Source organism: Pseudophryne corroboree, chromosome 7 (assembly GCF_028390025.1).
Source record: "Pseudophryne corroboree isolate aPseCor3 chromosome 7, aPseCor3.hap2, whole genome shotgun sequence".
In the NCBI taxonomy this organism is placed as follows: Eukaryota; Metazoa; Chordata; class Amphibia; order Anura; family Myobatrachidae; genus Pseudophryne; species Pseudophryne corroboree.
In genome coordinates, this window is record NC_086450.1 from 42,917,261 (window position 1) to 42,933,216 (window position 15,956).

At 47.0% G+C, this 15,956-nt stretch overlaps 1 protein-coding gene across 1 annotated transcript in view; it reads left to right on the forward strand.

Annotated features, from left to right (window-relative positions):
* Nucleotides 1-13,991, forward strand: part of SLX9 (SLX9 ribosome biogenesis factor) — a 265,146-nt gene extending 251,155 nt beyond the window's left edge. Inside the window, exon 6 of the mRNA XM_063933085.1 lies at nt 13,632-13,991. Within this exon, the coding sequence (XP_063789155.1) occupies nt 13,632-13,755 (124 nt within the window). The 3' untranslated portion in view covers nt 13,756-13,991. The remainder of the gene's footprint in view (nt 1-13,631) is intronic.
* Nucleotides 13,992-15,956: the final 1,965 nt, after the last annotated feature.

Below are 15,956 nucleotides of genomic sequence, written 5' to 3' on the forward strand. Positions count from 1 at the left end.
AATTACCGTGAGTAAATTCTTATTTTTCAAACAGTCTGTTACATGGCAGTTAGGAGCTGATTGGCTGGTGTAATTTATCACTCACAGTGAAATGTATCACTCACAGTGAAATGTATCACTCACAGTGAAATGTATCACTCACAGTGAAATGTATCACTCATTGATAAATAAGCCCAATAGTTTACTATATCGCTATGGGTGTATGCACCTTTACTGAGACTGCAGTCGCAGATGAACATCACGGCCGATGGTCACGATGTTCATTTGGAACTCCGATAGCATCGCAGTTTTTAGCAATCGCAAATGCTGGAAGGAGGTGCTATACACCTAATCCTGCATTTGCATTGCTAAGGATTGTAATACAATACTGCATTGCCTACCTTTTATTATAGAGATGGTCGGTTTGTCTCCTGGGACATTGATGTTTTATATAAGAATGGCATCATATCTGCTCAGTGCCCTACATATGGGCTCAGACTGCATTATTACAAATCATCTGTTCCGTGCGTTCCCCGGTGACCCTATCTGCAGGCTGACTGTGCTTCTGCTGTTCCCTCTCATCCCTCCTTCCGTCCCATTGGAGGCAAACAGGAGCTGCATCAGCTGTTAGCAGTGGGCAAGTCGCCATCTGACGTGCCTCAGAGTCTTGCCAGCCTGGAAACCATCTAGCTAATCTGTGATACACCAGTGGAGACATGACCAGACAGACGGCCTGTATTATACTGCAGGTCTAGGGTAGAAACCAGTAAATGTGTTTTTTAAATGTATTTCGTATCTACCACAAAAGCCGGGGAGGGGGGATGTCACCCACTATAAAGTGTGCTCATTTGTTCTGTTGGTTTGAGCTGTGATATGGTCAGGTGATCTTTATATAGCCGTGCTTCTGGGATATCTTTGAGTGTGTGCAGAACCTAACTTAATGAATGCATGCAGGTGCAAATTTGCCAGGTGACGCTGTGGACTAAAGCCTTCTAGTACAAGGTATAACTGCATTGCTTAGGTCACGTTTCTCATATCTTATTTTCTATACTGGAGCGGAAGTTTAGCCAATCACAGCAGGTGCTATAACTAGACGAGAGACTTAAGGGGGAAGGATATTCTGCTGCTGTTCTCCTTAAATCCAGAAATCTGTTACACACACACACTTGTGTATATATAGGGCATAGGTCTGCAAACTCGGTCCTCAGGACCCGACACAGTGCATATTTTGTAGGTAACCCAGCAGGTGCACAGGTGTATTAATTACTCACAGACACATATTAAAAGGTCCACAGGTGGAGTTAATTATTTCACTTGTGATTCTGTGAGGAGACCTGCAAAACGTGCACTGTGTGGGGTAATGAGGACCGAGTTTGCAGAACTATGATATAGGGTGACACACCTGCCACATCAGGGTGCTTCTACTATTATAGCGGATCTAACTGTAACCAAGGCGTTTCCCTATATTGGGCTACATATTAATGTGTATGTTATATTGAAGGCCAATTTAGCAAAAGGTAACAGACATTGCGGATAAAGGGAAGATGGATGAACCATTTGTTTAATCAATGTGAGCTGGGATGTGTTCAAGTTTAGGGCTACGCCATATAGCCATACTTACCAGTGGCTCTGCCGGACTCCGGAAAGGAAAGGCAAATCTCCCGCAAACGGCTTTGTGCCGCTCGGTGCCACCTGCTTACTGAGTGAAGTAGACAGTCCCGGTGGATTAATGATGCAATTTGTGCTAAATTACAATTTCCAATATTGGCTTTGTATAGTGGGGGGGGGGGGCCTGGGACTCCAGGTCGACAACAAAAAGGTTGACACACCTTATGTCGACCCCAATTGGTCGACACACCTTAGGTCGACATGGACAAAAGGTCGACAGGAACAAGGTCGACATGGAAAAAGGTCGACCTGGGTTTTTTAATGTTTTTTCGTAGTCTACGTGGATCGTTAAGTATGAAAAGGTTCCAAAAAAGAAAAAAATTGTGAAAAACTCATGTCGACCTTTTTCCATGTCGACCTTGCCCATGTCGACCTTTTGTCCATGTCGACCTTTTGTCCATGTCAACCTAAGGTGTGTCGACCAATTGACGTCGACCTAAGGTGTGTTGACCTTTTTGTGGTCGACCTGGAGTCCGGATACCAGTGGGGGGCAGGCTGTGATGATGTGATTGTTGTGCCACACCCCGTGCACCTCCCGCCTGGCTGTTTAGGGGACAGTCTAAATGTGAGTTTATATGACATATCTTTTGGGTGCTTTGGATATCTGTGAATGTCATGGAAAACTTAAATTATTCAAAACTTGCTGTTAAAATTTGTCCAAGGGAATCTCCGTGGAATAAAAGTTTAAACACCTTTTTAATATATCAGAGTGTCTATTTGGGAAGTATCATTAACATCTGTCCATGACCGTTTCTGCCAGTTGCTTTCAGGGTAGATGAGCACCACTTCTTCTAACAGCAGTTTCCAAATAAACTGGACACAGCTGTGTTACTAGCATTTAGTCTCCTCTACTTTATAATGAGCTCTACACTGCCAAGGGGTGGGGGGCCTGATATTTTCTAAAATTTCTTTCCTTAGGGTGTGTACACACGTGAGATAAATCTGTGAGATTTAGACTTTATAGTCAAAATCTTATGATAAGTTAGTGCATATCTCATGGTGATAGGCAGCTTGCGATACAGATTCGATCCCGATGCGCGCTCCTGTGGGGTCGGTATCGTAAGGCTAGATAGACTGTGCAGGCAAGTCAATCTTGACGATCTAGTGTACAATCTAGTACAAAGTATAGTCAAAATTGGCACTTAGTCAAAATCGTACATAGACAAAATGTCAAGCACAGATAGTCAAAATCTGTACAATCTGTGCTATCTGGGCTCTGGGGGAGTTCAAGGGAAATCGCATATTCAAAATCGGGCATAGCAGGGATCTCACCGTGTGTACACACCCTTACTCTGGTCAGTTTCATTTTTTTCCCCTCAAATTTGCTTTGCTTGCTTTTTGATCTTCATGATGAAGCTCTTGCTTGAGAATGCAGTGGCCAACTTTGGCATCTGTCATCTGCAGATGAATTTATTTGAAAACAATTTTTAGTACTATACAGGGTGGGATACAAGCAAATTATTGTGATCTGTAAAGACCACTAATTGCTACAGGGTTTATTTCTGGCCACCTTAGAAAGGGGTGAATAGTTATGCAGTAATTTTTATTATTATTTCTCTGACATCCTAGTGGATGCTGGGACTCCGTCAGGACCATGGGGAATAGCGGCTCCGCAGGAGACAGGGCACAAAATTTAAAAGTTTGACCACTAGGTGGTGTGTACTGGCTCCTCCCCCTATGACCCTCCTCCAAGCCTCAGTTAGGTTTTTGTGCCCGTCCGAGCAGGGTGCAATCTAGGTGGCTCTCCTAAAGAGCTGCTTAGAAAAAGTTTGTTAGGTTTTTTATTTTCAGTGAGTCCTGCTGGCAACAGGCTCACTGCAACGAGGGACTTAGGGGAGAAGAAGTGAACTCACCTGCGTGCAGGATGGATTTGCTTCTTAGGCTACTGGACACTAGCTCCAGAGGGACGATCACAGGTACAGCCTGGATGGGTTACCGGAGCCGCGCCGCCGACCCCCTTGCAGATGCCGAATAGAGAAGAGGTCCAGAAACCGGCGGCAGAAGACGTCTCAGTCTTCATGAGGTAGCGCACAGCACTGCAGCTGTGCGCCATTGCTCTCCGCACACTTCACACCAGCGGTCACTGAGGGTGCAGGGCGCTGGGGGGGGCGCCCTGGGCAGCAATGTAATATACCTATTCTGGCTAAAATATATCACATATAGCCCCTGGGGCTATATGGATGTATTTAACCCCTGCCAGGTTCCAAAAAAACCGGGAGAAGAAGCCCGCCGAAAAGGGGGCGGGGCCTATTCTCCTCAGCACACAGCGCCATTTTCCTGCCCAGCTCCGCTGCGAGGAAGGCTCCCAGGACTCTCCCCTGCACTGCACTACAGAAACAGGGTAAAAACAGAGAGGGGGGGCACTTATTGGCGATATTTATAATATTTGAGCTGCTATAAAGGGAACACACTTATTAAGGTTGTCCCTATATATATTTATAGCGCTTGGGTGTGTGCTGGCAAACTCTCCCTCTGTCTCCCCAAAGGGCTAGTGGGGTCCTGTCTTCTATCAGAGCATTCCCTGTGTGTCTGCTGTGTGTCGGTACGTGTGTGTCGACATGTATGAGGACGATGTTGGCGTGGAGGCGGAGCAATTGCCTGTAATGGTGATGTCACCCCCTAGGGAGTCGACACCAGAATGGATGGCTTTGTTTATGGAATTACGGGATAGTGTCAGCACGCTACAAAAGTCGGTTGACGACATGAGACAGCCGGCAAACCAGTTAGTACCTGTCCAGGCGTCTCACACACCGTCAGGGGCTGTAAAACGCCCTTTACCTCAGTCGGTCGACACAGACCCAGACACTGACACTGAATCCAGTGTCGACGGTGAAGAAACAAACGTATTTTCCAGTAGGGCCACACGTTATATGATCACGGCAATGAAGGAGGCTTTGCATATCTCTGATACTGCAAGTACCACAAAAAGGGGTATTATGTGGGGTGTGAAAAAACTACCGATAGTTTTTCCTGAATCAGAGGAACTGAATGAAGTGTGTGATGAAGCGTGGGTTACCCCAGATAGAAAACTGCTAATTTCAAAGAAGTTATTGGCATTATACCCTTTCCCGCCAGAGGTTAGGGCGCGCTGGGAAACACCTCCTAGGGTGGATAAGGCGCTCACACGCTTATCAAAGCAAGTGGCGTTACCGTCTCCTGATACGGCCGCCCTCAAGGATCCAGCTGATAGGAGGCTGGAGAATACATTAAAAAGTATATACACACATACTGGTGTTATACTGCGACCAGCAATCGCCTCAGCCTGGATGTGCAGTGCTGGGGTGGCTTGGTCGGAGTCACTGTCTGAAAATATTGATACCCTGGATAGGGACAGTATTTTACTGACTATAGAGCAGTTAAAGGATGCATTTCTTTATATGCGAGATGCACAGAGAGATATTTGCACTCTGGCATCAAGAGTAAGTGCGATGTCCATATCTGCCAGAAGAAGTTTATGGACGCGCCAGTGGTCAGGTGATGCGGATTCCAAACGACATATGGAAGTATTGCCGTATAAGGGGGAGGAATTATTTGGGGTCGGTCTATCGGATCTGGTGGCCACGGCAACGGCTGGAAAATCCACCTTTTTACCCCAGGTCACCTCCCAGCAGACCCCTGGATCCTGCAGGTAGTATCTCAGGGTTACAGGTTGGAATTCGAGAAGTCCCCTCCTCGCCGTTTCCTAAAGTCTGCTTTGCCAACGTCTCCCTCCGACAGGGCGACGGTATTGGAGGCCATTCACAAGCTGTATTCTCAGCAGGTGATAGTCAGGGTACCCCTCCTACAACAGGGACAGGGGTATTACTCAACGCTATTTGTGGTACCGAAGCCGGACGGCTCGGTAAGACCGATTCTAAATCTAAAATCTCTGAACCTGTACATCCAAAAATTCAAGTTCAAGATGGAGTCACTCAGAGCAGTGATAGCGAATCTGGAAGAAGGGGATTTTATGGTGTCCTTGGACATCAAGGATGCTTACCTTCATGTTCCAATTTGTCCTTCACACCAAGGGTACCTCAGGTTCGTGGTCCAAAACTGTCATCATCGGTTTCAGACGCTGCCGTTTGGATTGTCCACGGCACCCCGGGTCTTTACCAAGGTAATGGCCGAAATGATGATCCTTCTTCGAAGAGAAGGCGTCTTAATTATCCCTTACTTGGACGATCTCCTGATAAGGGCAAGATCCAGAGAACAGCTGGAGGTCGGAGTAGCACTAACCCAAGTAGTGCTCCAACAACACGGGTGGATTCTGAATTTTCCAAAATCCCAACTGATCCCGACGACACGTCTGTTGTTCCTAGGGATGATTCTGGACACTGTTCAGAAAAAGGTATTTCTTCCGGAGGAGAAAGCCAGGGAGTTATCCGATCTAGTCAGGAACCTCCTAAAACCAGGAAAAGTATCTGTGCATCAATGCACAAGAGTCCTGGGAAAAATGGTAGCTTCTTACGAAGCGATTCCATTCGGCAGATTCCATGCACGAACTTTTCAGTGGGATCTGCTGGACAAATGGTCCGGATCGCATCTGCAGATGCATCAGCGGATAAAATTGTCCACAAGGACAAGAGTGTCTCTGCTATGGTGGTTGCAGAGTGCTCATCTGTTAGAGGGCCGCAGATTCGGCATACAGAACTGGGTCCTAGTGACCACGGATGCCAGCCTGAGAGGCTGGGGAGCGGTCACACAGGGAAGAAACTTCCAGGGCGTGTGGTCAAGCCTGGAGACGTCTCTTCACATAAATATACTGGAGCTAAGAGCAATCTACAATGCTCTAAGCCTGGCAAAACCTCTGCTTCAGGGTCAGCCAGTGTTGATTCAGTCGGACAACATCACAGCAGTCGCCCACGTAAACAGACAGGGCGGCACAAGAAGCAGGAGGGCAATGGCAGAAGCTGCAAGGATTCTCCGCTGGGCAGAAAATCATGTGTTAGCACTGTCAGCTGTGTTCATCCCGGGAGTGGACAACTGGGAAGCAGACTTCCTCAGCAGACACGATCTGCACCCGGGAGAGTGGGGACTTCATCCAGAAGTCTTCCACATGATTGTGGTCCATTGGGAAAGACCAATGGTGGACATGATGGCGTCCCGCCTCAACAAAAAACTGGACAGGTATTGCGCCAGGTCAAGAGACCCTCAGGCAATAGCTGTAGACGCTCTGGTAACACCATGGGTGTACCAGTCAGTGTATGTGTTTCCTCCTCTGCCTCTCATACCAAAAGTACTGAGAATTATACGGCAAAGGGGAGTAAGAACGATACTCGTGGCTCCGGATTGGCCAAGAAGAACTTGGTACCCGGAACTTCAGGAGATGCTCACGGAAGATCCGTGGCCTCTACCTCTAAGACGGGACCTGCTTCAGCAGGGACCGTGTCTATTCCAAGACTTACCGCGGCTGCGTTTGACGGCATAGCGGTTGAACGCCGAATCCTAAGGGAAAAAGGCATTCCGGAAGAGGTCATCCCTACCCTGGTAAAAGCCAGGAAGGAGGTGACTGCACAACATTATCACCGCATTTGGAGAAAATATGTTGCGTGGTGTGAGGCCAGGAAGGCCCCGACGGAGGAATTTCAACTGGGTCGATTCCTACATTTCCTGCAAACAGGATTGTCTATGGGCCTCAAATTAGGGTCCATTAAGGTTCAAATTTCGGCCCTGTCGATTTTCTTCCAGAAAGAATTGGCTTCAGTTCCTGAAGTCCAGACTTTTGTAAAAGGAGTACTACATATACAGCCCCCGGTTGTGCCCCCACTGGCACCGTGGGATCTTAATGTAGTTTTGGATTTTCTCAAATCCCATTGGTTTGAGCCACTCAAATCGGTGGATTTGAAATATCTTACATGGAAAGTAACCATGCTACTGGCCCTGGCTTCAGCCAGGAGAGTGTCAAAATTGGCGGCTTTATCGTATAAAAGCCCATATCTGATTTTCCATTCGGACAGGGCAGAACTGCGGACGCGTCCTCACTTTCTGCCTAAGGTGGTTTCAGCGTTTCACCTGAACCAGCCTATTGTGGTGCCTGTGGCTACTAGCGATTTGGAGGATTCCAAGTTGCTGGACGTTGTCAGAGCATTGAAAATATATATTTCAAGGACGGCTGGAGTCAGAAAATCTGACTCGCTGTTTATACTGTATGCACCCAACAAGCTGGGTGCTCCTGCTTCTAAGCAGACGATTGCTCGTTGGATTTGTAGCACAATTCAACTTGCACATTCTGTGGCAGGCCTGCCACAGCCTAAATCTGTCAAGGCCCATTCCACAAGGAAGGTGGGCTCATCTTGGGCGGCTGCCCGAGGGGTCTCGGCATTACAACTCTGCCGAGCAGCTACGTGGTCAGGGGAGAACACGTTTGTAAAATTCTACAAATTTGATACCCTGGCTAAGGAGGACCTGGAGTTCTCTCATTCGGTGCTGCAGAGTCATCCGCACTCTCCCGCCCGTTTGGGAGCTTTGGTATAATCCCCATGGTCCTGACGGAGTCCCAGCATCCACTAGGACGTCAGAGAAAATAAGATTTTACTTACCGATAAATCTATTTCTCGTAGTCCGTAGTGGATGCTGGGCGCCCATCCCAAGTGCGGATTGTCTGCAATACTTGTACATAGTTATTGTTACAAAAAAATCGGGTTGTTATTGTTGTGAGCCGTCTGTTCAGAGGCTCCTACGTTTGTCATACTGTTAACTGGGTTCAGATCACAAGTTGTACGGTGTGATTGGTGTGGCTGGTATGAGTCTTACCCGGGATTCAAAATCCTTCCTTATTGTGTACGCTCGTCCGGGCACAGTATCCTAACTGAGGCTTGGAGGAGGGTCATAGGGGGAGGAGCCAGTACACACCACCTAGTGGTCAAACTTTTAAATTTTGCGCCCTGTCTCCTGCGGAGCCGCTATTCCCCATGGTCCTGACGGAGTCCCAGCATCCACTGCGGACTACGAGAAATAGATTTATCGGTAAGTAAAATCTTATTTTTACACTTACATTGTATTTAGTGCTTTTACCTTGTTAAAATTGAATACATTATTTCTGCAGCGGGGTACACTGTATTCCACAGGGAATAACATCGGAATGTAGAGTAGGATCTTGATCCGAGGCACCAACAGGCTAAAAGCTTTGACTGTTCCCAAGATGCATAGCGCCGCCTCCTCTATAACCCCGCCTCCGTGCACAGGAGCTTAGTTTGTAAGTTGGTGCCTGCAAGCAGGTCACTAACAGGGATGGCTGCTCTAGCAGCCCAGAAAAGAGCTTTTAAATAGGAAACTTAAAGGGCTGCAGCATAGGTATTGAGTACTAGATGTCACTCTGACATCTCATGTTGCAGCTCCATCACCTTCCCCAGCGGCGCTGTATACTCCCGCGCCCTGGTTGCCGGGTACTTACAGCGGAGGGCTCCGGTCTCCATCAGGGCACACACACTCACCGCTGCTCTCCAGGATCGCGTGGCCGCACCAAGGGAGGAGGTAAGAGGGTCCCCCAGGCGGGACCCGCTGAAATCGCGATCCGGCGCGGTCATAGTGGACACTGTGGCCGTACAAGGACCCCACTAGACCACCAGGGCACAGATCGGATTTTACTAAAAATCTGTTTTGACAAGGCCCGCAGTACCCGGTGGTGAAGTCCAGCAAGGGGATAAGGATAAGACTGGGAAGCGGACTTCCTCAGTTGTCAGGACTTACACGCCGGAGAGTGGAGCCTTAATCCAGAAGTATTTAAACTCCTAGTGGACAAGTGGGGCCTACCAGATGTAGACCTGATGGCGTCTCGACACAATCACAAGGTTCCGGTCTTCTGTGCAAGAACAAGGGATCCTCAAGCAGCGTTCGTGGACGCACTGGCTATTCCATGTAACTTTTGGCTGCCGTACGTGTTCCATCCGGTGTCACTCCTGCCCAGGGTAATAAGGAAGTTCAAGCAAGAAGGGGGAATCCTACATCTGCTCGCTCCAGCGTGGCACAGACGGCATTGGTTCTCAGACCTTCAGGGTCTCTCGATAGAGCGTCCTCTTCTGCTTCCACAACGCCCAGTCCTTCTCGTTCAGGGCCCCTGTGTCTACCAGGGTTTGGCCCAACTGGCTTTGACTGCGTGGCTCTTGAAGCTTACGTCCTAAGGTCCAAAGGTTTTTCGAAGGCGGTCATTCAAACTATGTTGAAGGCCCGTAAACCGGCTTCGGCTCGGATTTATTATGGGGTCTAGAATTCTTATTTCACATGGTGTGCTGCTAAGAATGTTGACGTATTCAAATTCAGTACTGCCAAACTCTTGGCCTTTCTCCAACAGGGCCTGGACTTAGGCTTGCGTCTGGCCTCTCTCAAGGTTCATATTTCGGCCTTGTCAGTTTGGTTTCAGAGAAAGATTGCGACTTTGCCTGATGTTCATTCTTTCACTCAGGCTGTTCTCCGAATTCAACCTCCCTACGTGCCTCCTGTGGCTCCTTGGGATTTGTTGGTTGTTCTGGACGCCTTACAAGAGGCTCCTTTTGAACCCCTAGTGTCGGTGGACCTTAAATGGCTTACTTTTAAGGTCTTGTTTTTGCTGGCTATTGCCTCTGCTAGACGGGTTTCAGATTTGGGTGCCTTGTCCTCTCAGTCACCTTACCTGATTTTTCACCTGATCGGGTGGTTCTTCGGACCCGCCCTGGTTATCTGCCTAAGGTGGTGTCTTCTTTCCCCCTTAACCAAGAAAGTGTGGTTTCGGCATTTACCTCTCCAGGTTTGTCATCCAAAGAGAAGTCTTTGGATGTGGTACAGGCTCTCCATATTTATGTGAAAAGAACAGAGAATCTGACTCGGTTTGTTCTTTTTGGTTTTCACAAACGTGGCTGGACTGCTAATAAGCAGACCTTGGCCAGATGGATTAGAATGGTGATTGCACATGCTTATGTACAGGCTGGCCTTCCAGCTCCTGATACCTTTAAAGCCCATTCAACTCAGTCGGTTGGACCCGCCGTGGTGGGACCCTTGAACAATTGTGCAAGACGGCTACGTGGTCCTCGGTGAACACGTTCATAAGGTTCTGCACCTTCTATACTTCCGCCTCCCAGGATGCTTCCTTTGGACGCCGGGTTCTTGTGCCCGCTACAGTGCGTCCCCCCTCCCATAAAGAACTGGTTTTTTTTTTACATCCCCGATGTTATTCCCTGTGGAATACAGTGTACCCCACTGCAGAAAAGGAGATTTATGGTAAGAACTTACCTTTTTATTAAATCTTTCTGCGAGGTACACTGAATTCCACAGGGCGCCCACCCTGACGCACTTAGCTTCTTCGGGTTTGTATGGCATTAGCCGCTGGCACCTTCTCCTGTCTTGAGAATGTGGTTCTGTGTGGCTACTAACTGTTGTCGTCTCTTTTCTACCTGCTGCTGCATTGGACTGGTTAACAAAAAGGAGCTCCTGTGCACGGAGGCGGGGTTATAGAGGAGGCGGCGCTATGCATCTTGGGAATAGTCAAAGCTTTTAGCCTGTTGGTGCCTCGGATCAAGATCCTACTCTACACCCATCCAGTGTACTTTGCAGAAAGAGATTTGACAAAGGTAAGTTCTTACCATAAATCTACTTTTTTGAGTCATTGATGTTGGAAAATAAAATATGAAATATGCCAAAGGGGACAGTACTTTTGTATAGCCACTGTATATAGGGTGGTCTTCAGTGTATATAAGTGCTTTGCGTTGCCAGCTCCAGATAGGAAGGTCCTGAACCAGTAAAATGCAAGTGTTGAGTTATATCTGTTCATTGTGTGGAGACGCTGTCCATATGGAATCTGTATCCACAGCTAATTTTAAACGGAAGCAGAGTGTTAACTAATAAGGCGGATAATGACTTTCCCCAGTTTACGCTCTGTAGTCAGCCTCGCAGCCGTGCAGCCTGATAATTGCCCATTTATGGGAACCTGTGTCTTTACTTTGACGTCCAGCTTTGATAACGTTTGTATATAAAATATACCATGAATCACATCACCTCCATCTGTGCAGTTAGCTTTGGATCACACATTATTTTCCCTGGCTTGCAGCCTCTGGTTTTTACTAACCTTTTCATGCCAGACCCTAGGGAGCGATAGCCACTTCTCAGACATTGCTGTTGATGTGCAGAGAGAACTGGCACTGCTTTTAAGGTTGGGGAAATGTTTAACACTCTCTGTGTGTTTTATGCACTCTTAACAACATATGTGATTCCCCCTCTGGGAGAAGGGCAGCCAAGTGCATTGCTCATTGTGAGCCCTTTATACCAAGCCACTAGTCCTAGCATTATACAGTGGGGGGGGGAGGAGCCAATTTCCCATAGGAAATCAATTCCTTGCTGAACAGGTAAGGCTGGGTCACATTAGGAGATTGTAGTGTGACCAGTGCAAGATGCATCTGAGTCCGCAATACAGTGAACCTTCCAGTATGTTGTGGCAGTGTGGGATGGAAATCCACGCAAATGTACACATACAAACTCCACACAGACATGTCCTAAGTCTGCAAGTGAACTCATGACCTTATTGCTGTTCAGCAGCAATGCTAACCTTTATGCATTTATTTTAATGTGGGAACATCTCAATTAATTTTGAGTAATATTATTAAATATACCTACGTGTGTGTGTGTGTGTGTGTGTGTGTGTGTGTGTGTGTGTGTGTGTGTGTGTGTGTGTGTGTTTATGGTTTACTGTATCCGACTTGGGAGTCCTCTGTAAAGCTTGTTTACTAGAATGTTGTGAATCTTCCTCTACTAATGAGAAACCTTAGTTACTTTCTGCCAATTAAAGAAAAATGGAGATAAAATATTCACCGCCAGCAGCAACCTGTAACATCTACTGGTATACAAATCACAGCAGCAGCGAAACCACATATGTGTGGGCCACTGTACACAGTGCTTGCTTCTTATTGACGCTGATACATTGACAAATATGCATTGGGGTCAGTCCGATGAACTCGCCGTTGCGATGTGAGGGGGGCGAGTTGCCGATGCTGCAGTGTGTAAATGCCGGCAACAACATCGAAATTTGCCCCCCGTTCTCACCCCAGAGTCTCTGCTTTTTGTAAACCGTGAACAGAAATCCAGCAGCACTGTAATTTCGGCTTATAGCTGCGCTTTCACCTGCAAGTAAATTGCGGCTAATTGGGTTGAACCCACTGTCATTCATATTACTCCTAACAGTGCTTCTAGAACACAGGTTCTCAAACTCGGTCCTCAGGACCCCACGCGGTTCATGTTTTGCAGGTCACCTGTAGTTCTTTTTAAATGTGACAGTTGGTGATACACAGTGCAGCTGCTGGGAGACATGGAAAACGTGAAACGTGTGGGGTCCTGAGGACCGAGTTTGAGAACCACTGATCTAGAATAAAAGTCTTGGAATAGGCAAAGTAATGGCAGTTTCTATTCAGTACTTAGAACAAATACATTATGAAAGTAAATTGTCGATCGTGTCCACAATCTCTTTGTGACCAATAACTTTGATTAGTTGTGTTTCCGTATCTGCTGAACTGTAAATCCCATCTAGTCCTGTCACCCCCCAGGGCATGCCCAACAGGCAGTTTGTAAACCTAAAGGGGGGTACTCACCGAGAGATCCATGCTTAAAATCTAAGCAGTCTGACTAGATTGCTTCGATTTTAAGCACAGATCACTCGTGTGTACCCCCCACAGCGATGCGCGGCCCCGTGCCTCGCTATCGCCGGTGCTAGCTTGGCCTGCATGCAGACTCAATCTAGTACGTCGCTCATTTCACCCGCTGGGTGAAATAAGCGCCCTCCCCCGCATCGCTCAGCACACATCTCTCCCGTGTATATGGCCCTTAATCCTTATGCTCCCGGAATCTCTTGAATCTTGGATCCCTGATAATTCATATCCCTTCCGGCAACCGAAAGATTTGTTGTGACTGATTACATTGGAAAAGTGGAGTTGGTCTTGATTGTGATGAAAGCTGGAATAATGTTGTATATATGTTGTCGTAAAGAACTGTTATCGCAGGTTTATTTCAGTAAAAGTCACTCTTTCTTACATATCGTTTTATAGGGAGGAAGAAGTGTCTCGGGTCCAAGAATTGGTCAAAAACCCTTCCTACAAAGTCAGCCCACTGTCTGCGGTAGCGGAGCACCTGCTGAAGCGTATGAAGGCAGAGCAAGCCAATCTCAGCTAACACCGGACAGGGGTATATGAAGTGCGTCTGTACCTGGAACCCGGTTCTGGCGTCAGATGAAGACTGTCTGCGTCACCCTGCGTTTCCAGAAGAATCTTATACCAACATTGGGGTATAGTAGCAATCGGATACAAGGGCCTTTGGTTGTATCTGCACTGTCAGACGCACCTGGTACTGTTATTAGTGATTGCCATTTGTTTAAGCTATTCTACCCAATAAAATATGTATAATATGAAGTCTGTGTGCTTTACATTTAAATGTGTCCGTGAGTACGTGTGATGTTGCTCCTACAGTAGCTTATGGATCGCAGGTCCTAATTGAAACTTTAGCCCTTGGCGCCACAAGGTCTAGAACCGGCCTTCTCAAGGACCCCCAACAGTTCATGTGTTCCAGGCCACCTAGCAGGTGCACAGGTGTATTCATTACTAATTGACACATTTTAAAAGATCCACAGGTGGAGCTAATTATTTCACTTTTGAAAATGTGAACTGTTAGGGGGTCCTTGAGGACTGAGCTTGGGAACCGCTGTTCTAAATCATTGAGAAATCAGGTCCCGTTATACAAAGCATGTACCGGAAGGAGGGTGCTTCATCAGGGTTCAAGCTGCTGTTCTGCTGTTTGAGCGGTAATGACTGTCTGTACGAGGGTGGTTCAATAAGTATGGTAACAAGACCTCCCGTATGTCATGTTCCCTATTTCACTCTAATCTCCCACCAGGCCAGAGCAGGTAGACCACTGCTTCCCCTCACGGCCATTACACTGTGCCTGCTATCAGTCATACTGTCCCAATATCAGGTGTCCGATTTGGGTGTGGATCATAGGATCGACCACTTTTGGTCGACATTGACTTGGTTAACATGAACAAAGTCGACATGGAAAAAAACATGTTGACCACATGATTTTTTATTTTATTTATTTTTATTTTTTTTATATGTCGTTTTCTTCGTAAAGTGACCAGGAACTCCAATTAGTGCACCGTGTCCCCTCACATGGCGAGCGAACTTTGGGAAGGTGCCTCGCTGCGCTTGACACAAGTTACTATTCCCAATCGTAGTCTATGTGGACCGTAAAGTATGAAAAAGTTTAAAAAAAAACAAAAGAAAATACTCATGTCGACCTAGTGTCCATGTCGACCAATAGTGGTAGACCTAATGAGTGTTGACCTAGGTATAGTCGACCTAAAGACCGGATCCCGTCTGTTTTACCATAAATGATCTGTAATTACCCAGTGACCATTAAAGTGCCTGCATATTATTCTAGCAGCGCTGAGACATTGGGGACATATGTATTAAGCCTGGAGAAGGCATAAAGAAGAGATAAATCGGTGATAAGTGCAAGGAGATAACGCACCAGCCAATCAGCTCCAATATGTAAATTGGCAGTTATGAGCTGATTGGCTGGTGCGTTATCACCTTTCTTTTATCACCACTTTATTGGGGATATTCAATTTTCCCCCGAAGAGACATCGGGAGTAAAAACTCCCGATGTTTCTTCGGGTGTTGCGGTTGGGCTGTTCGATTTTAGCTCGGCCTATAAAAAGTGTATTTACACCCGTATACACACAGGTTCAGTGAAACCTGTGTGTCTTTGGGTGAAATGGCCCCGTTTTCGGATGAAACTGGGGCTGTTATCGGGGATTTCGGAGACAGGTGGAACAAAATCCCTGATAAGCCGCGGCACGCGCCGGCTTATCGGGGCTAATTAGATAGCCACGCCCCCTCCCCCCCCCTCCTTGCCGATACAATACACCTGACAGCAAGTCGGGGTAATTGAATATGTAAAGCGCAACTGTATATGCTGCGCTATATAAGAAACTGTTAATAAATAAATAAATATCCCTGTATGCCTTCTCCAGGCTTAATATATCTGCTCCATTATATCTTAGTGTGGGGTACTGGGTCTGCCCCTATTTATATTTGGGGGGTGCTCTTACAGGGCATCTCTGCGGCTGTAATCTTTCTTGAACATCTGTAACACATTAATTACACATTGGGGGGAATTCAATTGTTTGAAAAGTCAGTTGGGTGTCTGTTTTTTCCTGTCTAATAGGAAAAAAACAGACATCCAGCTGACTTTTCAAACATTTGAATTCCCCCCATTGTGTTTTGGGTGTTTTTGGAATTGATCTGGTGAAACGAATCCCTTTCTCTCATCATGGTGTTCCGTAGCGGTCTGTTCAGACCAGTGCTAGTTCCCATCTG